This window comes from Antedon bifida, chromosome 11, assembly GCF_963402885.1.
Source record: "Antedon bifida chromosome 11, ecAntBifi1.1, whole genome shotgun sequence".
Classification (NCBI taxonomy): domain Eukaryota; kingdom Metazoa; phylum Echinodermata; class Crinoidea; order Comatulida; family Antedonidae; genus Antedon; species Antedon bifida.
In genome coordinates this window covers 2,342,439-2,369,073 of record NC_136236.1, presented here as the reverse complement: position 1 = coordinate 2,369,073, position 26,635 = coordinate 2,342,439, and the positions used below count along the sequence as shown (strand labels likewise).

The window sequence follows — 26,635 nt, the reverse complement described above, 5'->3', positions numbered from 1 at the left end:
ATAAAATTGCTGTTTCTACATTTTATTCAATAATTAAAAATAATGTGATCACATAAGAATTACAGAGATAGCATAGGCCTATCTAATATGTCCATTGATGTTCACACGAAACATGAAAAGATAAGCTTAAAGTGTCGCGCGTTAAGGTAAACCAGCGTCCGTTTGTCCGTTTGTCCATTTGGTGTTCTAGTTGGCATTTTGGATTGCCTTCTTCAATGATGCTTCTGTTAAGAAATAAAAAATAATTTTAGAAATTACTCGATCGTATCGTTGGTGGGAGTCAAAACTCATCAGTAAAAAGGTCGTCACAAATTATAACGAAAGAAAATTTACCTCGTTTAATTCTCAAGTTGTCGAGGGCAACGACGTCATTTTCAAGCTCAGCAACGTTGTCAACATCTGTAATAAAAGGATTCAATATTTACAAAAATGTATCAATTTTTAAGCCTATTTCAATTAATTTCAACTCAGTTTTATTAGCAACGATTAAAGGCAATATCCTGGGAAAACAGACAATACAATATTAGGAATTAGCCTGGAATTGGAGATGGTAGTAACTATCGGTCATTTGATGGAGCAAAGACAAAGTTAGAAAAGTAGAAGAAATGGATTTTACCAAACGCATCGACAGATCATCACCACGCATATGCGGTATTGCTCAATTTAGACGCCAAAGGACTTTACTGTACACTCAACTCATCTCTATCCCTAAAAACGTACACACATAAAAATTAAATAAAACCACTACAAACCTCTTTTGCGTCTGGAGCTGTCGGCGCTGCTGTCGGCGCTACTGTCGGGTGCAGATGTAGCAGGATCAGATGTAGCTCCAGATTCGGCACTACTACTTTGAGCTTCGCACATACTGACAATAATGGCTAAAGAAAACAAACACAGTAGTTTAAATAAAATTGAGAGTTAGGCGATCGGGAAATAACAAATGTCGCAAACTTTCGCAAAAGAAATGCTGCGTGTTTAAGTACGCGACGCCCGGCGTGAATTCACTTGATAGATGGTGGTGTGTTACCAATATTTAGGCCTAGGCTACAAGAACACATCAAACTTACCTCCAATGATGAGCAAAACAAGACAAGTTGAAGTCTTCATGTTGATACGGTAGGTTGCTAAGATTCAACGATCGGTACGATGATGTTATCTTGACGAAGTCAGGAACTGTGTGATGAATGTTGCATTTTACTCTCTGTTTTATAGAAATTTTCCGAAGGGCAAATATTATTTGTTGTTTACAAACACACAAACATAATAAACAAACATATTTGAAACTATTGTTATTAATTAATATAGTTAATATTCGTATTTCAAACATCACAAAGCATGGATTGTGCGACCGTGGACATATAAATGATTATATTGTATCGTTCTTACCTGACGTAATCTTGTTTTAGAATTGTTTGTATTTAACAAAAAAACACACATAAAACGCGCCAACTGGAACATAGTAACTCACGGTCAATGCGATTAATGTATTTTATCCCCGTGACAAACCGCGTTTTTTTTCCATCTGTTGTTTTGGTCTAATGATTAACTTTAGTGATTATAGAGTTAAAGTTCTCAACTTGTTAATTTTGTATTGTATTATCATCGGAAACAAATTGTCGGGTGTTTTGGGTACATTCATCTCCTTATAGAGATTAGGTCTACGTTTATTCGGATTATTGTGAATTGTTATTCCACCCATAAGAGGTACAGTTTGGGAGAATCAGTGATTAATCGACAACAACTAAACCTGGTTGAGCTGTCTCCATATTTAGGCCTAACACATTTTCTTCCATCAATACAATCTTATACTTTACCCAACAATACCTTTACTTTAACAAAAATAGCACAGAAAACGAAAGGTACCAAATCATGAAAACCCTATCAGTACACACCAGCTATTTTCAAAATAGAGGACCTATTCTAAGGCTGTCGATTTAGAGATTTCTTGCCAGAATAATGAAAAGAAAACATAAATTGTTCAAATGTATATATGAATATATATTGTTGGATTCCAGAATGTATTTTAAATGGAGAGAGGCAGTATATTTCCGACCGGATAATTCTTGCTCCTCTCTCCATGATGGTGGTTAACGTATAGTAATATATTTTACAGTTTTCTGAAATATAAGCCGAAGCTTTTATTTACACCAATACTCAGAGTTAATTGATCTTCTGTAAGTTTATTTTATCCGTTGTACAAATTTGTAATGTCATGTAATAAGTTTTAAATTCATTTTTAATATTTGAATCTCCAATATCTCATTGAACAACACTATTATATAACATATATCGAAGTCCATCAATTGGTAACCGGTCATTGATACAAACCAGGGGTGAGCGAAATTATTTTCTCTGATACAAACAAGTTATATCGTAGTATTTTTGTAGTATTCTCATAGTAGGCACGTCGTAACGTAACGGAACATAGTTATTCAAACATATTCAATTCAATTCAATTCACTTTTATTTTAGAACAAAGTCCATATCATAACACATAACAATATTCAATAAATAGATGTAAGATGTAAATATTGTTCTTTTAACATCCAAAGTGATTGGTCAGACTATTTAATTGGTCAAAACTTCAGTGTGCACTCATGTGGGAACACTATTCATTCGAAATTACAGCTTACCATAAGGCCAAATAAACAAGTTTGTTTCACATCCCTCCCCCTTATAAATTTTTAAGCCGCCCAAATTTCAATATTTGCTATTTTGAAGGGTTGTGTTTAAATAATGCGCGCATTCAGATCATTATTTTTAGTTTATTTATTTTAAATCAAAACATGGGAATGGCTAAATAGCTACTAATAGTAAAGCCTTTATTAAACAGGAATGTCAAACATCGGACGTAAAACTAACCATTTTATTAAATTGGCCTCATAATAACTCACACAGACTACAAAATTGCACAAAATAATAATCTCAAAAATCGAATTGCACTCTACATTTTATTCAATAGACTAAATAATGTGATCACATAAGAATTATAGAGAAAAGTTTATAATGTGTACGTGTACTTGAAATATGCCAGGCATAACGCAACTGCGATTACAATACGTTGTTATAAACTATAGCCTATACAGTGTTGATTTAGTATAAATTACTGTAAGTGTCGCGAGTTACAGGATAGCCCTGGCGTCCGTTTGTCCGTCTGTCCATTCGGTGTTCTAGTTGCCATCTTTGATTGCTTTCTTCATCGATGCTTCTGTTAAAACAAAATAAAAAGTACTGCATTAAAATTTGTGATATTTCGTGAGGAGGGTGAATGTTGGGTGATAATGGAGTTAATTTAATTTAGTTGCATCTAACAGAAACAGGAGATTTTGACATTGATAATTGGCATAAAGCTCTACACTATCAAACCAGTTTGACAAAAAAACGTGTGAGGCGCCCAAATATGGTAGTGATATGCCCAAATATGGTAGTGATATGACATCATCGTGTCCATATATGGGCACATCACATTTTTTGTCACATTATGTTTGATAGTGTAGACATAGATTTAGAATGTTGCACAGAAACTCCTATGACGTCATAATCGAAAATATGTCACCAGTTAGGAGATGTCAATAGAGCAGGACGTTTTGTGAGTTTTCATAATGGCCAAAACCTCCGGCCACGATGACCATTCATTAATCAGCAACAACAACAAAATCGGAAGCTGAATACTTCTTATATATGTAAATGAAACTTACCTCTTTTGATTCTCAAGTCGTCAAGGGCAACGACGTCATTGTCAAGCTCAGCAACGTTGTCAACATCTGTAATAAGAGGATTACATACACTTATTATTATTTTGTTGCTTATTAGTCGTCATCGTAAAATTCACAAATTCATTATATTACGCATTTTGTATGGTGGTATGCTAAAGCTATTATTCTATACGTTCTATACCATCAGCACAATACATTATTGTAAGAACTAGTAATTATCATAATGTCTCGTTGACACACTTACACAAAACTAAAAACGCAAAGGAAAATTTAAAAAGAGCATTAAATAGTACAAACCTCTTTTGCGTCGACTAGTCGATGTAGAAGCACTGGCACTTTGAGCCTCGCACATATTCAGAATGACGGCTGAAGAAAGCAAATAAACATTGAAAATGTAAGATATAAGCGATTGTAGTAACAGCTTGGTTGCCACTAAGACACAACGTAAAGACGTAATGCGCATATATCAAGCGACAGTTTAAATAATACATCACTTGTGATTGGTCAATTGCTTGCGTTGCGCTTACGTACTCCTTGTGGTACTATAAATGCCACCCACACGTAAGTTTGCAAAAGGATTCGTCTTTTAATACAGTAGTGTTCACCTACTGTAAGTTAATTTGTCATGCAGTTAATAGTTAAAGACAGTAAATGTGACGGTACAGTAGTACTTGTAATGTAGGCCACTATGTAATTTCGTGTCATTTTTTTGTTAAAAGCAAAATTCCAACTGATTTAGTGTCTTTAGGATGTAAAGTAATGAAAAAAATATGTTGCCATTTTTTAAAAAAAGCTTAAGGGTGTCAAATCCAAGATGGCCGCCAATACGTAAAATATCCAATAAATGTACCATATTGGACAAAGTAACACCCATTATGAATAATATTTTAAGTTCATATGGGTTCTCTGCTCTATAAGAATCATTAGTATTCTGACATTTTGAATTTCAAAATGGCCGCCATTTTAAAAAAATGGATTAAATTTCTTATTAAAACATGAGCAAGTTATGACGTTGATTGAAATCACATAAAATGATAGGCCTATGACAATAACATTGGTGATTAACACAAAATGGCGGCCATTTTGAATTTCAAAATGGCCACCATTTTTTAAAAAATTGGTTAAATTTCTTACTAAAACGTGTGTAAGTTAAATAAAATTAGATTGAAATACACAAAATAATATGCTTGTGACAACAACATGGTGAATAACACAAAATGTTGACCATCAGGAGGTCTATAGTACTGACAGTACACTTCATAATAAAGGTAGCATTTTTTGTATATAGATGATATCGACAGCCTCATAACAAAAGTGTCTAAGTCATAATTTTTTTTTCTGCCTAACTCACTGCTTATATCAATATACTATATTTGTTGTGTTTCTGACTAAGTCAGCTGTGTGACTTAGGCAATTAAGGAGAGCTGACTTATGATCTGCCTAACTCACTGCTTATATCAATATACTATATTTTTTGTGTTTCTGCCTAAGTCAGCTGTGTGACTTAGGCAATTAAGGAGAGCTGACTTATGATCTGCCTAACTCACTGCTTATATCATTATACTGCCTTCTGTACATTATCTGAGTGCTTTTATATACATTTGCACATGCTGAGATCGTTTTTTTGTGTTTCTGCCTAAGTCAGCTATGTGACTTAGGCAATTAAGGAGAGGAGACTCGTGATTTTTTAAATAAAATATGAAATACATTTTTATAGTATATTTTTTAACCCATTTGTTACAAATTCTTTCTCTTTTATTGCTACTTTCCTTTCTAAAATCATCAGTGTTAATTTTAATCTGAAGAGCTGATGCTATTAAATTTTGTTACTTAAAGGTAGCATTTTTTTGTGTATAGATGATATCGACAGCCTCATAACAAAAGTGTCTAAGTCATAATTTTTTTTTCTGTCTAACTCACTGCTTATATCAATATACTATATTTCTGCCTAAGTCAGCTGTGTGACTTAGGCAATTAAGGAGAGCTAAATTATGATGCTATTAAATTTTGTTACTTAAAGGTAGCATTTTTTGTTAATAGATGATATCGACAGCCTCATAACAAAAGTGTCTAAGTCATAATTTTTTTTTCCTAAGTCACATCTGTGTGACTTAGGCAATTAAGGAGAGCTGACTTATGATCTGCCTAACTCACTGCTTATATCATCATACTGCCCTCTGTACATTATCTGAGTGCTTTTATATACATTTGCACATGCTCAGATCGTTTTTTGTGTTTCTGCCTAAGTCAGCTATGTGACTTAGGCAATTATGGAGAGGAGACTCGTGATTTTTTAAATAAAATAAGAAATACATTTTTATAGTATATTTTTTAACCCATTTGTTACAAATTCTTTCTCTTTTATTGCTACTTTCCTTTCTAAAATCATCAGTGTTAATTTTAATCTGAAGAGCTGATGCTATTAAATTTTGTTACTTAAAGGTAGCATTTTTTTGTGTATAGATGATATCGACAGCCTCATAACAAAAGTGTCTAAGTCATAATTTTTTTTTTCTGTCTAACTCACTGCTTATATCAATATACTATATTTCTGCCTAAGTCAGCTGTGTGACTTAGGCAATTAAGGAGAGCTGACTTATGATCTGCCTAACTCACTGCTTGTATCAATATACTATATTTTTTGTGTTTCTGCCTAAGTCAGCTGTGTAACTTAGGCAATTAAGGAGAGCTGAATTATGATGCTATTAAATTTTGTTACTTAAAGGTAGCATTTTTTGTTAATAGATGATATCGACAGCCTCATAACAAAAGTGTCTAAGTCATAATTTTTTTTCCTAAGTCACATCTGTGTGACTTAGGCAATTAAGGAGAGCTGACTTATGATCTGCCTAACTCACTGCTTATATCAATATACTATATTTTTTGTGTTTCTGCCTAAGTCAGCTGTGTGACTTAGGCAATTAAGGAGAGCTGAATTATGATCTGCCTAACTCACTGCTTATATCATCATACTGCCCTCTGTACATTATCTGAGTGCTTTTATATACATTTGCACATGCTCAGATCGTTTTTTGTGTTTCTGCCTAAGTAAGCTGTGTGACTTACGCAATTAAGGAGAGGAGAATCATGATTTTTTAAATAAAATAAGAAATACATTTTTATAGTATATTTTTAACCAATTTGTTACAAATTCTTTCTCTATTATTGCTACTTTCCTTTTCTAAAATCATCAGTGTTAATTTTATTCTGAAGAGCTGATGCTATTAAATTTTGTTACTTAAAGGTAGCATTTTTTGTATATAGATGATATCGACAGCCTCATAACAAAAGTGTCTAAGTCATAATTTTTTTTTCTGCCTAACTCACTGCTTATATCAATATACTATATTTGTTGTGTTTCTGCCTAAGTCAGCTGTGTGACTTAGGCAATTAAGGAGAGCTGACTTATGATCTGCCTAACTCACTGCTTATATCAATATACTATATTTTTTGTGTTTCTGCCTAAGTCAGCTGTGTGACTTAGGCAATTAAGGAGAGCTGACTTATGATCTGCCTAACTCACTGCTTATATCATTATACTGCCTTCTGTACATTATCTGAGTGCTTTTATATACATTTGCACATGCTGAGATCGTTTTTTTGTGTTTCTGCCTAAGTCAGCTATGTGACTTAGGCAATTAAGGAGAGGAGACTCGTGATTTTTTAAATAAAATAAGAAATACATTTTTATAGTATATTTTTTAACCCATTTGTTACAAATTCTTTCTCTTTTATTGCTACTTTCCTTTCTAAAGTCATCAGTGTTAATTTTAATCTGAAGAGCTGATGCTATTACATTTTGTTACTTAAAGGTAGCATTTTTTTGTGTATAGATGATATCGACAGCCTCATAACAAAAGTGTCTAAGTCATAATTTTTTTTTTCTGTCTAACTCACTTCTTATATCAATATACTATATTTCTGCCTAAGTCAGCTGTGTGACTTAGGCAATTAAGGAGAGCTGACTTATGATCTGCCTAACTCACTGCTTGTATCAATATACTATATTTCTGCCTAAGTCAGCTGTGTGACTTAGGCAATTAAGGAGAGCTGACTTATGATCTGCCTAACTCACTGCTTGTATCAATATACTATATTTTTTGTGTTTCTGCCTAAGTCAGCTGTGTAACTTAGGCAATTAAGGAGAGCTGAATTATGATGCTATTAAATTTTGTTACTTAAAGGTAGCATTTTTTGTTAATAGATGATATCGACAGCCTCATAACAAAAGTGTCTAAGTCATAATTTTTTTTTCCTAAGTCACATCTGTGTGACTTAGGCAATTAAGGAGAGCTGACTTATGATCTGCCTAACTCACTGCTTATATCAATATACTATATTTTTTGTGTTTCTGCCTAAGTCAGCTGTGTGACTTAGGCAATTAAGGAGAGCTGAATTATGATCTGCCTAACTTATATCATCATACTGCCCTCTGTACATTATCTGAGTGCTTTTATATACATTTGCACATGCTCAGATCGTTTTTTGTGTTTCTGCCTTTTGACTTAGGCAATTAAGGAGAGCTGAATTATGATCTGCCTAACTTATATCATCATACTGCCCTCTGTACATTATCTGAGTGCTTTTATATACATTTGCACATGCTCAGATCGTTTTTTGTGTTTCTGCCTAAGTCAGCTGTGTGACTTACGCAATTAAGGAGAGGAGAATCATGATTTTTTAAATAAAATAAGAAATACATTTTTATAGTATATTTTTAACCAATTTGTTACAAATTCTTTCTCTATTATTGCTACTTTCCTTTTCTAAAATCATCAGTGTTAATTTTATTCTGAAGAGCTGATGCTATTAAATTTTGTTACTTAAAGGTAGCATTTTTTGTATATAGATGATATCGACAGCCTCATAACAAAAGTGTCTAAGTCATAATTTTTTTTTCTGCCTAACTCACTGCTTATATCAATATACTATATTTGTTGTGTTTCTGCCTAAGTCAGCTGTGTGACTTAGGCAATTAAGGAGAGCTGACTTATGATCTGCCTAACTCACTGCTTATATCAATATACTATATTTTTTGTGTTTCTGCCTAAGTCAGCTGTGTGACTTAGGCAATTAAGGAGAGCTGAATTATGATCTGCCTAACTCACTGCTTATATCATCATACTGCCCTCTGTACATTATCTGAGTGCTTTTATATACATTTGCACATGCTCAGATCGTTTTTTGTGTTTCTGCCTAAGTCAGCTGTGTGACTTACGCAATTAAGGAGAGGAGACTCGTGATTTTTTTAATAAAATAAGAAATACATTTTTATAGTATATTTTTTAACCCATTTTTTACAAATTCTTTCTCTTTTATTGCTACTTTCCTTTCTAAAATCATCAGTGTTAATTTTAATCTGAAGAGCTGATGCTATTAAATTTTGTTACTTAAAGGTAGCATTTTTTGTGTATAGATGATATCGACAGCCTCATAACAAAAGTGTCTAAGTCATAATTTTTTTTTTCTGTCTAACTCACTGCTTATATCAATATACTATATTTCTGCCTAAGTCAGCTGTGTGACTTAGGCAATTAAGGAGAGCTGACTTATGATCTGCCTAACTCACTGCTTGTATCAATATACTATATTTTTTGTGTTTCTGCCTAAGTCAGCTGTGTAACTTAGGCAATTAAGGAGAGCTGAATTATGATGCTATTAAATTTTGTTACTTAAAGGTAGCATTTTTTGTTAATAGTTGATATCGACAGCCTCATAACAAAAGTGTCTAATCATAATTTTTTTTTCCTAAGTCACATCTGTGTGACTTAGGCAATTAAGGAGAGCTGACTTATGATCTGCCTAACTCACTGCTTATATCAATATACTATATTTTTTGTGTTTCTGCCTAAGTCAGCTGTGTGACTTAGGCAATTAAGGAGAGCTGAATTATGATCTGCCTAACTCACTGCTTATATCATCATACTGCCCTCTGTACATTATCTGAGTGCTTTTATATACATTTGCACATGCTCAGATCGTTTTTTGTGTTTCTGCCTAAGTCAGCTGTGTGACTTACGCAATTAAGGAGAGCTGACTTATGATCTGCCTAACTCACTGCTTATATCAATATACTATATTTTTTGTGTTTCTGCCTAAGTCAGCTGTGTGACTTAGGCAATTAAGGAGAGCTGAATTATGATCTGCCTAACTTATATCATCATACTGCCCTCTGTACATTATCTGAGTGCTTTTATATACATTTGCACATGCTCAGATCGTTTTTTGTGTTTCTGCCTTTTGACTTAGGCAATTAAGGAGAGCTGAATTATGATCTGCCTAACTTATATCATCATACTGCCCTCTGTACATTATCTGAGTGCTTTTATATACATTTGCACATGCTCAGATCGTTTTTTGTGTTTCTGCCTAAGTCAGCTGTGTGACTTACGCAATTAAGGAGAGGAGAATCATGATTTTTTAAATAAAATAAGAAATACATTTTTATAGTATATTTTTAACCAATTTGTTACAAATTCTTTCTCTATTATTGCTACTTTCCTTTTCTAAAATCATCAGTGTTAATTTTATTCTGAAGAGCTGATGCTATTAAATTTTGTTACTTAAAGGTAGCATTTTTTGTATATAGATGATATCGACAGCCTCATAACAAAAGTGTCTAAGTCATAATTTTTTTTTCTGCCTAACTCACTGCTTATATCAATATACTATATTTGTTGTGTTTCTGCCTAAGTCAGCTGTGTGACTTAGGCAATTAAGGAGAGCTGACTTATGATCTGCCTAACTCACTGCTTATATCAATATACTATATTTTTTGTGTTTCTGCCTAAGTCAGCTGTGTGACTTAGGCAATTAAGGAGAGCTGAATTATGATCTGCCTAACTCACTGCTTATATCATCATACTGCCCTCTGTACATTATCTGAGTGCTTTTATATACATTTGCACATGCTCAGATCGTTTTTTGTGTTTCTGCCTAAGTCAGCTGTGTGACTTACGCAATTAAGGAGAGGAGACTCGTGATTTTTTTAATAAAATAAGAAATACATTTTTATAGTATATTTTTTAACCCATTTTTTACAAATTCTTTCTCTTTTATTGCTACTTTCCTTTCTAAAATCATCAGTGTTAATTTTAATCTGAAGAGCTGATGCTATTAAATTTTGTTACTTAAAGGTAGCATTTTTTGTGTATAGATGATATCGACAGCCTCATAACAAAAGTGTCTAAGTCATAATTTTTTTTTTCTGTCTAACTCACTGCTTATATCAATATACTATATTTCTGCCTAAGTCAGCTGTGTGACTTAGGCAATTAAGGAGAGCTGACTTATGGTCTGCCTAACTCACTGCTTGTATCAATATACTATATTTTTTGTGTTTCTGCCTAAGTCAGCTGTGTAACTTAGGCAATTAAGGAGAGCTGAATTATGATGCTATTAAATTTTGTTACTTAAAGGTAGCATTTTTTGTTAATAGTTGATATCGACAGCCTCATAACAAAAGTGTCTAATCATAATTTTTTTTTCCTAAGTCACATCTGTGTGACTTAGGCAATTAAGGAGAGCTGACTTATGATCTGCCTAACTCATTGCTTATATCAATATACTATATTTTTTGTGTTTCTGCCTAAGTCAGCTGTGTGACTTAGGCAATTAAGGAGAGCTGAATTATGATCTGCCTAACTCACTGCTTATATCATCATACTGCCCTCTGTACATTATCTGAGTGCTTTTATATACATTTGCACATGCTCAGATCGTTTTTTGTGTTTCTGCCTAAGTCAGCTGTGTGACTTACGCAATTAAGGAGAGGAGAATCATGATTTTTTTAATAAAATAAGAAATACATTTTTATAGTATATTTCTAACCAATTTGTTACAAATTCTTTCTCTATTATTGCTACTTTCCTTTTCTAAAATCATCGGTGTTAATTTTATTCTGAAGAGCTGATGCTATTAAATTTTGTTACTTAAAGGTAGCATTTTTTGTATATAGATGATATCGACAGCCTCATAACAAAATTGTCTAAGTCATAATTTTGTTTTTGTTTTACGGCCTAACTCACTGCTTATATCAATATACTATATTTGTTGTGTTTCTGCCTAAGTCAGCTGTGTGACTTAGGCAATTAAGGAGAGCTGACTTATGATCTGCCTAACTCACTGCTTTTATCAATATACTATATTTGTTATGCTTCTGCCTAAGTCAGCTGTGTGACTTAGGCAATTAAGGAGAGCTGACTTATGATCTGCCTAACTCACTGCTTATATCATTATACTGCCATCTGTACATTATCTGAGTGCTTTTATATACATTTGCACATGCTCAGATCGTTTTTTGTGTTTCTGCCTAAGTCAGCTATGTGACTTAGGCAATTAAAACATCTCATAAACTTCTTCATTAATCGGGATATCATCTCTCTTTAAATGTTGGCTTTCAAACTCATCAACTAGATTTGCCAGCTCTGATGAAATCATTAATTTGTGTTATTCCAATGATACCACGCTCACTGACCCTGATCAATTGATGTAAATCCAGCAAGTCCCACACATACATGTCCTCTCATAAACTCCAATATCTGTAATTTGTTTCAGTAATCTGTTGAAATTGATACAGCGGCGGAAGTAACCGGTCGTAGTTCAGGTGGTCATGAGCGAAGAAATATTTGATAAAAGCATGTGTACTTTCCATGTGTGCAGATATCGTTTTCTTGTGTCTCGGACATATATAGGGATATAGTTTTACCACATCATTTAGATTTCGTCGACTCTCTGTATTTAAGTTAATATCTTCATGATCAGCCTCTTTCAAACAAAATTTAATGATAATTCACTTAGAATCTCTTTCTCTGTCTGCATTTGTAGAGAGAAAGCAGAATTAGTGTGCTTCTGTCCTTAGAGATGTTTTCCATTTAAGATATTTGTGTCACTGGTTGTATAAGTAATACAAGTTCAGTTTCAACAAAAGCACTGGCCTCAACACTATTTTCACAATGCTACATGTCCAAAAGCCATATAGTTCACCGGGTCGACATAATAATTGCTTCTTGATGTCATCTCTGTCCACTTCCACTCATCTCGGGCAAGAGTCATCACCAGGCATTCTTTCCCTACTGTAGTACATGATTTGTATACCACAACCATGTGCACTCATCAAACCAGTGTATAATGGTGGTCTATCTGTAGGGGGTACATATCTAATTAAATCGGTTGAGATTGTAGAAGATGAGAAGTGGGAGTTAATGCTGCCTATGAATAATCTTGTGAATGAGCTGTATCTTTATTTCCTTCAAGCTTCTGCCAAAGGTTGACAGGTTGAAAACTTACCAACCATACTGGTGACTATGGTCCTGAAGGTTCAGACATTAAATTACATAGCAATAACGCATTTATTATTTATCTATCTTAGGAATATATTATAAAGAGTTTTAAAACAAAATTTCTGATTTCATGGGTAGATTTTCAGCTCAATTTTAATTGTACGCGGTCAAAGTAATTTCCGGGTTCACAATGAGTTCACAGGTTCACCTTGCCAACTACCTGGTTTCAGTTAACTTGGTCGTTAGTGGCTATAGCCATTTTAGTTTTTGTTTATTTTCGGATCGGATCGGACCGCGCGTGTGAAGGTACAGTAGTTAAAAAATAAAATCCCGATAGCCGAGTTTTATTGAGTAAGCTGGCAGGAATAACTGTAGGCTATCTGTGTCCATTAGGGCCCATATTGCAAGCCATTTAAAACATCTTCCTTCTTGGGCCGAAACGGACTACACTGTCGCGGAAGTTAGTTTCAAAAGATGTTTAAATTAAATGATGTATTATGATGGTGGTATTTATTTGAATAAACGCCTCCCCAATAAAACATCACTTTGAATAATAATCGCCTACACCCACCTACCCAACTATCTAATAAACGCCCATCCACATTTATACACACAATATTGTATTATATTTATAATAACACAATTATACTATTTGTAATAGATTCATCACACTGTTAACTACAATTTACCAAGCATTTGTTATTATTTTTTACCACTTTTCATATCTATTAGAGGATTTCATTTTATTATAAATGTTACGATATTATTAAAACTAAAACATCCCTCGAATAAGCATCTCCCTCAAATGAACTCTGCCTCCCCACCTCCGCCCTATAAGGGCCCTACCAAACAATAATAAAGTAATTAATAATAATAAATAAAGTGACAATTTTAGAACATTGTGTACAAACAACAATTTATGCACACATATTTAAAAAAAATTATTTAAAGAATTTAATTTTTAGTGGCGGCCATTTTGAAATCCAAGATGGCCGACAGATTATCGCTTTACATAGTTAAGATTGTATAATGGGTACAGTAATACCATCAAAACGGACTTGTTCCACATTCATAATTTGTATTATTGGTGATATTCTGATTTTTAATAGGGTTATTTGAATGTTGGCGGCCATCTTGAATTTGGTCCTTTAAATGTCTTTTGAAAAATTGGCAACATATTTTTTTTCATTCCTTATATTATCAAGATATGAAATAAAGTCAAAGCTTGCTTTTAACAAAAAATATACACGACATTCACATAAACGACATACCAGCCTACACTATTGGCCAATGTTTATACTTAGGTTTGGTTAAAAGAAAAAAACAAACTTACCTCCAATGATGAGCAAAACGAGACAAGTTGAAGTCTTCATGTTGATACGGTAGGTTGCTAAGATTCGACGATTGGTACGATGATGTTATCTTGACGAGTCAGGAACTGTGTGATGAATGTTGTATTTTACTCTCCGTTTTATAGAACATTTCCGAAGGGCAAATATAAAAAACAATAAACATATTTATAAAACTTAATTATTAAAGTTAAGATTTGTATTGTGAATTTTAAGCATGGGTGTGTACATATCCTTATACAATCTCACTTGATGTAATCTATTATTGTTATTTCTCCATAAAATAACTACATACACAACATACGCACATTACTGTAAATACAGTAATGTGTTGATGTCGACAAAATTCGGTCAACGATGCGATTAATGTATTTCCTATTCTAGTCTCCATCTGTTGTTTTGATCCAATTAACATGAACTTTATAATTATCTTTGATGATATAATCATTTAATATGATATATGACGTAGAAAATACTGGGGTAGAAAGAAAGAGAGAGCAACATACTAATAAACATTTTATTGAAAGTAAAAGTAGGGGTGTTTAAATTTGTATCTGCACAATGGTGCGGAGTTCCAGAGATGATGTTATATTCATAGAGCTCTATTCTAGTCTATTCTGTAAAGGTCTGTCTACACTATCAAACTAGTTTGACAAAAAAGTGTGATGTGCCCAAATATGGTAGTGATATGACATCATCATGTCTATATATGGGCACATCACATTTTTTTGTCACATAAAGTTTGACGGTGTAAACTGAACTTTAGGGTGAGCTATCAGACATTTTTTCCCACTAAACAAAATGCAAGAATTTAAAATCAAGAAAAATACAAATCAAATTTACTATTATACTTGCATTTATTATATTAATAATCTCATTCTAGATATATAATATATAGAAAAATAATCATAATTTTACATTTTTCAAAGAGTCTTTAAGTAGATAAACTCAGGTAAGCAATTAAATGAAAATGTCACTATGCTTATTCATATTAATTACATTAAAAATAGAATTTATACATTTATAGTACCAGCTATTATTACAGCTATAATAAACTTCTTATTTATATTCAGTAAAACTGATTAAATTGTACAAAATAGACATGATTTCATGTCAAACCGTAAATATATATTGTACAGTACTATATTGTCAAAATATATTATATATTATACAAAAATGAAGTACTGTAAACATGGTAGTGAGTTATGTATACAGTTAATAAACAGTAAACCAATCAAATGATAGTATTGTATGCTAGTATATCACCGTAGCCAATCAAATGGCAGTATTCTAGTATATCACTGTAGCCAATCAAATTGCAGTATTCTAGTATCTCACTGTACATACTCTTATACATTTTAACATGGAGCTAATGCTATAGCTCCATGATTCTACAAATTGCATTGTACATTAAAATTCCTATTGGTTCTCTAAAATGATAAAATTATAGTAAAATAAAACGAATATATTTAAGAATGGAAATTAAAACATATTGTATAATCTTTTATAAAAATTGATATTTAGCATTTTTTTTCATTATCAAGGCCTTAAAAAGTATTAAAGATATCTTGCATATATTAGTATTATAACTTGTATAGTGTACTGTCTGAAATATATCATTATTAAATATCATTATTAATATAATATGTAACATATGTTAAAATAACTAGAAGAATAACAGTAAATACTCTCAGTATGTAAACATAATATAAAGTCCTGCTAGGACAAGAAATAGCACACGTTAGAATTTAATCAAATGAGCCACTTAATTTTGTTTAATTTGAGAGGAGCGCTTATTTACACCACGGAAGAAATTATCTATCGTCTCCAAGGTTACTCCATATACAAAACAGTTTCAACAGATTTTTAAATACCATATTATAAGTTGTACATTGGTAAATTTTTCCTTTATTTTTGTATCTTCAATATGTTATAGACTAGTTGCACTGTGCATAGCATCTCTCCACCTAGCAAAAAGAATTAAAATATTGTATTAACAATAGAATGGGGAATTGATGATTTTAAAAAAGCAATGCGTACAGTAAATCCATACACAAATTATGCAAGCCACAGACTTTTTATCGTTTTTATAGAAAATTATGTAAATTTGAGATTATGCAAATGTCTGTGTTAATACATGTATTCCTGGTACTCCAGGTCGTCCAAAACAGTAACAAACAGGGCACTATTAAAACATTATTTTAGTTTAAAAAGAAAATTGTTATAAAAACTTACTTTTCAGTTGCGACTTTACTCTCTGTTTTAAACATACGAATCTGTCGTCCCTGATGGAATAACTGAAGTACAAGTCCAGGCTCTACACCTTCATAATACTAGAAACAACAAAATAAAAACATTTAGATGCAAATAGACATATTTAATGAGGGAAGTAAAATAGAAAAGCAAAATGAAAACGGACAGTTTGTCCTGACATAATTATACTAAATGTTCAAAATATTATTTATTAATTTTGTACATGTTTGTTGTATTGATTTTCTATATGTTTTTTGCCTATATATTCATTATAAGAACGCACCGTGTGTGAACATGTGCCACCGTTGTAAAGGTGTAGCTTCAATAAATATTATTATATTATTATTATTATTCACTTTTATTATTCACTTTTATTTCAAATATAAAAAAATCGACCAAAATTACTATTATAGAGAACATGTGGCAAAAAAAGAAAATTTCTTAGGCCCACAATTTTCCACTAAGTTACATACTCATAAATATGAACATTTTAGATAATGGTGATGAATAAAATTTGTAATATGTACCTCTTTGATGACTTGAATGTCGTATCCTAATAGCGGCATACTCTCCAGCGCGGCCACATCCTCGCTAGCCTTGTACGTGTACAGCACTTTATCTTTTATCACGTACCAATACTTCTTCCATTGTTTTTTCGCTCCTTTCTGGAACAGATAGCCACTCATTGTAATGTTGCACTCATTCGCAGCAACCTGGTGATAAAAAAAACAAGATTAAAAGTTTAAAAAAGAAGATTATTATTACTACATGAACTATCAAACCCCAAGAACCATAAGGGCTAAAACAGGCACACTGCCTTAAGCTCTAAGCACTATCAAACTAGTTTGTGCCCAAATATGGTAGTAATATTCCCAAATATGGTAGTGATATGACATCATTATGTCCATATATGGGCACATCTTATTTTTTGTCACAAAAAGTTTGATAGTGTAGACAAGACTTTAAGTTCTATCCACACTCACTCACCAAACTTTATGCAACAAAAAAAAGGGATGTCCATATATGTCATATCACTACCATATTTGGGCACAACACACTTTTTCGCCACATAAAGTTTGATAGTATAGACAGAGCATTATACTTAAAGAAATTTATGGCATGTATACATTTACCACATCTTTTAAACACAAAATTTAAATCATGTATAGAATGTGTTTACCTCTTTGAGTGCAGATGGTCTTGACATCTTTCGGTTTGCTTTTAGGTTTTTCTTTTTTGGTACATGCTTTTTCTTTTTTATTGTTTTACTGATAACTTCGTCTTCTTTTTCTTCCTCATCGGGACACTCTATAAATAAAATTAAACAAATTAATTGAGATGATGATGGCAAAACATATTATGACGTTCTGAATCCAACTCTAAAGCTATGTCGACAGTATCAAACTAGTTTGACATAAAAACTGTGATGTGCCCAAATATGGTAGTGATATGACATAATCATGTCCGTATATGGGCACATCACATTTTTTTTGTCACAACCATTTTGTTAAAGTAGACAGAGCTTTACACTGATTTTACACTTTTTTCTTCCACGGGACACAGACCCTTCCCTTGATACATTACATCTTTATCATATTTAAGATTTATCTTAGGTAAATTAAATAACAAAATTGGAATGATAGCAAAATGTATCCAAGGAAAACACTAACCTTTTTGAAGGACAGAGTAACACTCATCACAACATCTAGCCACTTTGCTTGAGAGGTATGACAGAGGTAGCTTATTATCTGAGCAATTCCCACACACAACCTGTAAGATATAAAAACAAAGTTATAATCTTATTAAAAAAACACATTCTCATCATCTGTTTCTTAGTGCTGTATCTTCATATATAACAACATTTTCCTAGTATCATAGGCAAATGCCATAATATAGTACCACATATGTTTCACATAAGATGCCTGTATTACAGAATGTTAGTTGAATGGTTAAGATCTGATTCATGCTTTCACATGTGATAGTGTATCATGAAATTTGCCTATGATAACAGACAAGTGTAGATACAGTACTGAGAATAGTCTATTCTCACAAACTATAATACTGCCTGATTTCTTGGCATTGTTGTCTCTTTTCATAAACAGGACAAATAAATTTAAGCAGGCGTACCTTTCCACAGGCCCTACAGTGGTGCCTCCTCCATGTGATGGTGAACTCACATGTACAGATCATACACATCGTAACACGCCCATCTGGAATCCACACCGGTGCCTTACGGCCAAGACTCATCAAATTGTTCTCAGTCATCTAAACAAAAATAAAAAATTATTCAATAATTATACTATAATATAGTTGTGAAAATATATGAAACATAGAATTTGTACCCAAGAATCTTGAATTAGTGATCAAGCATATTAAGGTATTGTGCCACTACATGGTATACTTCTTCATCTTATTATTTATCAGATAGACTCTTTAAATTAGAAAGGGAAAGAAACGATTAACTTGACTCCAGCACACTTCTAAGATTAGACTCAGCTTCTTCTTCTAACATCCTGGTGACTGTGTTGTAAATAATGTATTTCACGAGATAACCGGTAATGTGAGTGTACCTTACCAGTATACCGCCTGAAATACACCATTAACAACAAACATAGTAGCAACAGACCTCTTGATCAGCTCAGCAGAAATTCCAATTTTACATCTCAGCTCCGAAACTTATAACAATCATTTAACTACGTGTAACTTACAGTGACAGACCTCTCGATAAGTTCAATATGGAAGCTTCCATAGGAATAACCAAATACAGGACTTGAACCCAGGACGTTGGGTTAGTAAGCAAGTTAAGATTGTACTTACAACTGCATTAGGTCCCATCAGGTTGAATGAACTCTTTTTCTGAGCGTAGTCTGTGATAGCTGTCATTAGAGCTTCTATCCATTCATCTCTTAGCTCTGGTGTACTGTAAAAAAAAACATAAAATTATAGAAACTTTATTTACTCGTATATATACCATTCTGAGATGAGTAGTAGTAATTAGTACAGTCTTGTTTATTTTTAATTCATTTATAAGTAATTTTACTTTCTACATATTCCGAAATAAAAGATTGAATGAATATATTGATTATTAAACTTTATTTTATAACTTCCTGAATTATTGTATTTGTTTTAAAAAGAAAACTAATATCACATTGATACATACCTCGCTGAGAGGGTGAACGACCTCTGTACGCTAATGATACTAAACTCATTTTGGAAGTCTTCTTGAACAGGTCTGCTGACCTAAAAAAAATAAAAAACCAAGAAATTATATTATTAGTATCAATATTAGCATTGTAGATGAAAATTAAAAAAAATCCACTGTGATCACAAGAATAAAAAAATGGTTCTTAAGTTTAAAAAAATTACATTTTTAAGCCTTAATAGAAATGGATGTCAGCATTTGTTTGATTGTTTTATTCGATTTCCACAAATAATACATAAGATATTTCTTTATAAATAATTAGTTAAGTATAAATGTGGATGGTGGTCAAAATAAGCCTAATAAAATAGACTTTAAGCAGACACCACCATTAGTATTTGAGAGTGGGCTGGCCCAAAAGCACCTTAAATTGAAAGAAAGGTGAGGTGACTAATTGGCTAGCTAGCTTAATTAAGTCTTACCTTCATTCCTGCTAATGACAACTCATTGTTGAGTTTGTACTGCCCACTTGGATACGGCGTAGTATACAATAAACAGTCACTCATCTGTAAACAAATATTACAATATTAAAAACTAATTTTGTTTATGAATAAAATTATACTATATGTCTGTCTACACTATTACACTAGTTTGATAAAAAATTGTGTACCAAAATATGGTAGTGATATGCCCAAATATGGTAGTGATATGACATCATCATGTCCATATATGGGTACATCACATTTTTTTTCTCATAAAGTTTTATAGTGTAGACAGAGCTCAAGCCAAAATAAGTTAAAAAACATGAACTTTATAAAGTCTTAAATTCTGGCTTTTTAGAAAACTGTAGTTTCTAGAAGTTTAGACCTTTGGCCATCTATATTTGGAAAAGTTGGGTGTGTACAGATTTGAAATAAAAAGCAGAGAACTTACTAAGTAGAACCTTCTCGGCTGCATAACCTTTCGGGAGAGTTTTTGTAGAATACCTTCCTTTTTGTATATCTGAAGAAAACAATTTAATAATTATTAATAAATAAATAATTATTATTTCGATTTGGAAATTTTTAATTAAATAACTTTGAATAAAAGAAGTCGAGTATCGAGACAAGTATGGTTTCAGTATCTATGGCGTTATCACATATATTGACCTTTACCCTACATCTTATTTCCTGCTAGCTGCCGTCGTCGGTGTTCATATTATAAGTATATGCAAGGTATTTAGTAGCTACTTCCTTTAGTTTACCCTCTGGGCCAGAAACAGGAAAACACAAAGCATGGCTGGGTTTAGCATGAATCATACCCAACGTTAACATGTTTGAAATCTAATCAATTAAATAATTCACACTTATTTCAAAATGTTTACACAAATTAATAAAATCCATTGATTACTATAAAGACACAGAGCACATTAAACACTATAATTTGAACTTTGAACTCACCCTTCCTGGTTTCACTATCTCATGATTTCCCATAAGGCTGTGCTGTATTTGAAGCAACTTTTCAAAATTGTCCTATAAGAGAAACACAATTTATGAATATATTAAATTATAGGATTAGAGCATTTCTAATTTTAAGTGAAACCTGATTGGTTTTAGCATTTTTATTAACGAGAGCAGCTGAACACCTTGAGTATAAATAAAAATGTCATAATGTAGTTAGCATTGTGAAGAATTAGTCATTTGAAATACTTACACCTTGTCTCATAGTCTCATTTGCATGGTTGGCCACCTCACTCACAATTTTAAGTGCAGCTGTAAATAAATTAAATCATTAAATTAGATCAAAAAAGGACAAATATATTTAATTTATGGTATATGAAAGTAGAGCTCATATAAGGGGATATATTCGGGATGCAAGAAAAGTGTCTCCTTAATTGAGATGTCCCCTTAATAGGGGCTGGCTGCAGTGTTAAAACACTGCCACTTTCTTGTGTCACAGAAAAGTGCCCCTTAATAGGAATACCACAAAGGAAGAGTTCTATTGTGGTAGATTGATAACAAACAAGGTATTTTTACTTTAAAGCTCTGTCTAAACTATCAAATTGTTCGAAAAAAAAAGGTGTGATATGCCCAAATATGGTAGTGATATGACATCGTGACCATATATGGGCACATCACATAAAGTTTGATAGTGTAGACAGAGCTTTATTTTTGTTCAGCATCTAAATTTAAAACAGCAACCTTACCTTCTGTATCAGCAAAGTCATTGCTGGCTGGGTTCAATTTCTTGAGGTAGTCTACAAAGAGAAAAATCCAACTTAGTTAAAATATAATTATTATGAAAGTTTACACTATATTTTAAGTTTAATAAAAGGTTAGCGAGTGGGGTAAAAATAGCTAGAGACAGTCAACAGACATACTATATAGTGTACTGCACACACACACACATATATATACACGTATACAGCATTATCACATAATAAGTGATATTACAAAGTTTTATGCGTTAAATTGCCACACAAAAGATAGTACATTGTACATACCTGTTAGAAGCAACTTGTACTGTGGTATCCTTTGTATCGGTTTCAGCATGTAGTGCTTGACGGCAAGATGCATACAACGTGGGCTAGCCTGTAACAAAACACTAAGTATTATTAATAATTCAAATCATAATTTATGTAGCCTGAATGCTCTGATGCCTAAACACCAGCAGACCTTGACAACTCTTTGAACTAGGGTGCTTAGGTCTTGCAGGCATATATCAAAGACTAAGGCTTAAGAAACCTTTAACATATAAGTATAGGCTTAACTGGATTAACAGTTAAATAGAAATTCATATCTGGGTCTAGTAAGCCCTAGGGCTTGTAATAAACAAAGAGGATTTACTAAGTAAAATTGGTAACTGCATTAAACTTTCTGAAAAATTATTTTTATAATTTTATATGAAATGCCTGTAGTCTTGTCATTATGCAAGATGCTTTATATACTTAAAGTGAAAATAGCATAATAATTGCTACACTTGCAGACAATAGTCGGGATAAATTGTATTTGTAGGAGTAATAATTAATAATGATAATTTATGATATTATGTATAATTTTCTTACCTCAAAATCCCTGACAACTTGCCCGAAATATGGATACTTATTACACGCATCGTCAAAGATTGTACCAAGTCTCTCAAAGTCGCGGAAGTAAGACGTATAAAGCTTTAGATAAGGACCTTTCTTGAGAAAGATATCGGCTAATTTTGGATTCTCATCCCTGAAAAATTTATCACAAAGAATATTAATAATTCATAATGTAATAATAAATTCATAATTATTTATTATTTAAACATAATGTGAGCTGTTGAAAAAATTTGGATAATATGAACATATGGCTTTTTTCCACAGGTTGGTTCCACACCTACATGTATTCCACATACTGTAACTGCATACATAACCTTATATGGTATTAAAATGTTTAAAAAAAAACTTAATTCTTACCACTCTTCAATTCTTTTGTCGAGATCTTCCAGTAATGTTTCGTTAAACATTTGAAGCTGCGGAAGCTGCCCGAGAATTTGATCCAGAATTTTATCATCAATCACAGGTCTGGGCGCGTTGTAGCTGGCATGTTCTATAGCAGATCGAAAATCCTGAAAAAAAGTTAAACAAATGTATATAATAGTTGTTGTACTGTATGATAAATAATAATTTTCTTCATATTCTTAATTTTGTCCAAGTACTCTCACTTGCACCGATGAAGGGTTAGTGTTTCCCAGAATTTTTCTGGCTGTTTTGTTTATTGTTTTGATTTAGCTTTTTGCCTATTTTATATTGTATCTCTATTGAGATCCAGCCACTGATACCCACAGCATTGTCATTTTTTCAGTGCTAATTTTATTTGTATCTCCATTGAGATCCAGCCACGGATACCCACAGCATTGTCATTTTTTTCAGTAATTTTCTTTTGGATTTAAATAATAATTGAATATACATAGGGCAGTCTGTTTCCTGTAGTTATGACATAAATAATGGCAAATTTGCGTGTATTCTATTGTTTGGATTATATACAATATACTTTCATATCTATATTACAGTGCAACATTATTGTAAACAGAGTTTAAGTAATAAAGAACATTGTGTACATTAAATAACTAATAAATGGAATCAGTATCTGCGATATCCGAATTGATAAAATATAATATTTACCTCATTTAATAACTTCAAGACATCAACAAATCTGCAGAAGAGAAAGAAATATAACTGAATATTTTTATATAATGTTATATAATGTTTTACTAAAATGTGTATTTATTAGTCACTGTTACATAATATTGATGCTACCTGATATTATTAACTAATGCTGGTAGGAAAAAAAGATGCTTTTAAACTTTAATATTGATTTTTTTTTTATATTAAACTTAGAAATTGTTAAACTGTTAAAAATAGAAATAAAGTATCTACTTAATAATATAAGAAAAATGATATATATCATATATTTTGTAGTATATTTATTATTATGTGAATTTTTTAATTTGGTTGCTGAAAAATGTTGTCATATAAAAAAAGGGGAGACACTTACACTCTTTCCGAGTCACGAATTTCGTTTGCAACAAGTAGAACTTTGCGTTTGTGTTCTGGTGTCATTTCTACATCCTCTCGCGGCATTTGTTTACCTGATGACGTCAGTTCACTGATTGGTTCATAATTTCCGTAGCCTTCGCTTTCTTCGTCCGACAACGAGCCACCTTCTTCATCCTCGTCGCCGCTACTTTCTGTGAACTCTGCACATCCACACTTTCCATCTTCATTTGGGGTGTGACTGCATGCTCTGTAAGTTAAAAAAAAAAGATATTTATTAAGGTATCTTTATTACAACTCTTTACTTGTTTATCTTTATTTTTACTTATTTTGTATGTCATTGTATTTTTATGTGAGCGATTGTGCCTGTCATGAATTTCCACAAGGACCAAATAAATCTGAATCTGTTAGATATTGCTATGTGATCAAACAAAACTAAGGTGTTTACTGCATGCTTTCTGAGTAAACAAAAAATATTATATTATATTTGTTGAGCTTAGATATAGATCAAAATTTTTTTTTACATTTTTACAAAACAAATGTTTAGAATTAGTAAGGGAATTGCATGATAAGTTTATTATAATTAATCTTTTGATTTGTTTTAATCTAGACAGATAACATTTATTTGGTTTAATTACCAGGGAAGGGGATTAGTAAATTCAATGGATTTGGGGTGATATACCTATGGTCTAATCCATACTGTGTGTCTAATCTTTACTTTTTCAGAACTATACTTAAACCATGAAGTTTCAATTTATGTCTCCATGCTTAAACATAACAAAGACATTAATTACAATGTCTAACAAACTAGGATTAAGTAAATGCTTAAACATTCAACAGCTGGTCAGCACTGACCAGAGCTGACCACTTGAAAACAATTTAAGCCCAGCACCAGTCTTTACTATTCAAGGTCTTTTAAATTATTTTCTAATCTATTTAGAATTGATTACATAATGTTACATAATAACTACTACAACAGATTCTCAGCATATTTACTATTCATTGGTATCACAATGCTACTCAAGGCTATACCTTTGTTAGCTGTTGAATAGCTTTGTATTCTGGGTGGTGGTGATGAAACTAAAGACAAATGGCTGTAAGCAATTACTCTGTTACTAATTAATATTTGTTAGGTTTATAAACTATTTTAATTCAAAGACTGGAATGATTTTAAAGACAATTTATTTATAATAAAGCTGTGATTACTGTAGAAGTTTTTAAATAACGGGCACCCTTAATTAATTTAAAAGTATCAGGTATTCTTCTGAATGTGTTTTTAAAGTTTAAAAAAATGTGGGGCCTTTCAGACCTAACAAAAACATTTTTGGGAATGTTTTTTAGATTTCAGAAAAAAAAATTAATATAAGAAAAAGGAGGACTAAAATACATTTTAAAATTGTAAATATAATATCACAACGAAAAATAATATATTACTACAAAGAATAGTATTACTACCTCCTCCACTGTCACTGGCCAATCACTTTTAAATAACTTACTGATTAAATACAAATACTAATGTATACCATCTTACTATGCATTACACTTTATAGTAGAGAGTGTGTTTTAAATGTTAAAGAAGTTATATGTTGTTAGTTTAAAATTTAATAATGATTTAACTAAGTAACAGATATAATTTTTATATATTAGATTTCTTTGTAAAAACTAATATACTTCAATAAACAGGTTAGTACACTCTTGGGTTAAGCAATGTAAAAACATTCTACAAATTCTTAAATACTTATTTAAAGTCCTACAACTTTTTTAATACAAACTATTACAATAAAAACAACTGACCTCCTGACCAACACTTAGCTGAATGCTAACCCTGTTAATGCACCGGACTCCAGCTCCTAAATGATACTCTACAACCCTGCCTGCCAGCATGGCCAAGCTTACTGATTATGTAATGTTACATAACACACAAACAGGATGGATAATCAGTTGTTACCACTGATTACCATTCATGCATACATAAGTGTATAATTTATTCATGGATTCTACTGGGTATTTTACTCTGGGTTGTACCATTATATTTAGAATGTGCCAATAGGATTTAAAGTGATTGTGTGGGGTTTGGATGGGAGGGGAAGTCAGGGTGTTCAACAATTACCGTAACAAAAAGATAAAATCAAATAATGTAACTAACAATACAGTCAGTTCTCCCAATACCAAACTCTCTGAAAACCGTAAACTCTCCCAATACTCGACTTTCCTTCAAAAGTCCAAAATGTCCCAAATTTATTTTTACCATTAAAAATGCTTTCAGAATATCAGAATTTCCGGACAACCAGACAAATTTGGCAAGCCCAAAGGTGTCCGGTATTGAGAGAGTTGACAATATACATAATCTAATTAACTTAAACTACTTATGATGATGTATTTTGTGAGAATAA

The 26,635-nt window shown here is 32.1% G+C and overlaps 1 protein-coding gene and 1 long non-coding RNA gene across 7 annotated transcripts in view; both read right to left on the bottom strand.

Moving 5' to 3' along the window:
* Positions 1–53: 53 nt before the first annotated feature.
* LOC144855387 (uncharacterized) lies at positions 54–14,419 on the bottom strand. 2 transcript variants are annotated; one of them, XR_013614803.1, is made up of 4 exons: positions 14,331–14,419; positions 753–878; positions 334–399; positions 54–224 (listed from the first exon to the last, which is right to left on the bottom strand). It is a non-coding gene; the product is annotated as an uncharacterized LOC144855387 (long non-coding RNA). The 2 variants fall into 2 exon arrangements; XR_013614804.1 differs by lacking the exon at positions 14,331–14,419 and adding an exon at positions 1,068–1,238.
* Positions 14,420–15,190: 771 nt separating this feature from the next.
* The window catches only part of LOC144855369 (uncharacterized), a 32,870-nt gene continuing 21,425 nt past the window's right edge, over positions 15,191–26,635 (bottom strand). For all 5 annotated transcript variants that reach the window (XM_078713207.1, XM_078713210.1, XM_078713209.1 and 2 more), the window contains 18 exons: positions 24,244–24,492; positions 23,871–23,901; positions 23,163–23,314; positions 22,782–22,938; positions 22,221–22,308; positions 21,924–21,974; positions 21,431–21,489; positions 21,178–21,249; positions 20,672–20,740; positions 20,221–20,304; positions 19,760–19,839; positions 19,417–19,519; positions 18,727–18,864; positions 18,270–18,369; positions 17,780–17,907; positions 17,127–17,312; positions 16,582–16,679; positions 15,191–16,313 (listed from right to left, as the gene is read on the bottom strand). In XM_078713207.1, the coding sequence (XP_078569333.1) occupies positions 16,277–16,313; positions 16,582–16,679; positions 17,127–17,312; positions 17,780–17,907; positions 18,270–18,369; positions 18,727–18,864; positions 19,417–19,519; positions 19,760–19,839; positions 20,221–20,304; positions 20,672–20,740; positions 21,178–21,249; positions 21,431–21,489; positions 21,924–21,974; positions 22,221–22,308; positions 22,782–22,938; positions 23,163–23,314; positions 23,871–23,901; positions 24,244–24,492 (1,882 nt within the window). In that variant the 3' untranslated portion in view covers positions 15,191–16,276. The remainder of the gene's footprint in view (positions 16,314–16,581; positions 16,680–17,126; positions 17,313–17,779; positions 17,908–18,269; positions 18,370–18,726; positions 18,865–19,416; positions 19,520–19,759; positions 19,840–20,220; positions 20,305–20,671; positions 20,741–21,177; positions 21,250–21,430; positions 21,490–21,923; positions 21,975–22,220; positions 22,309–22,781; positions 22,939–23,162; positions 23,315–23,870; positions 23,902–24,243; positions 24,493–26,635) is intronic.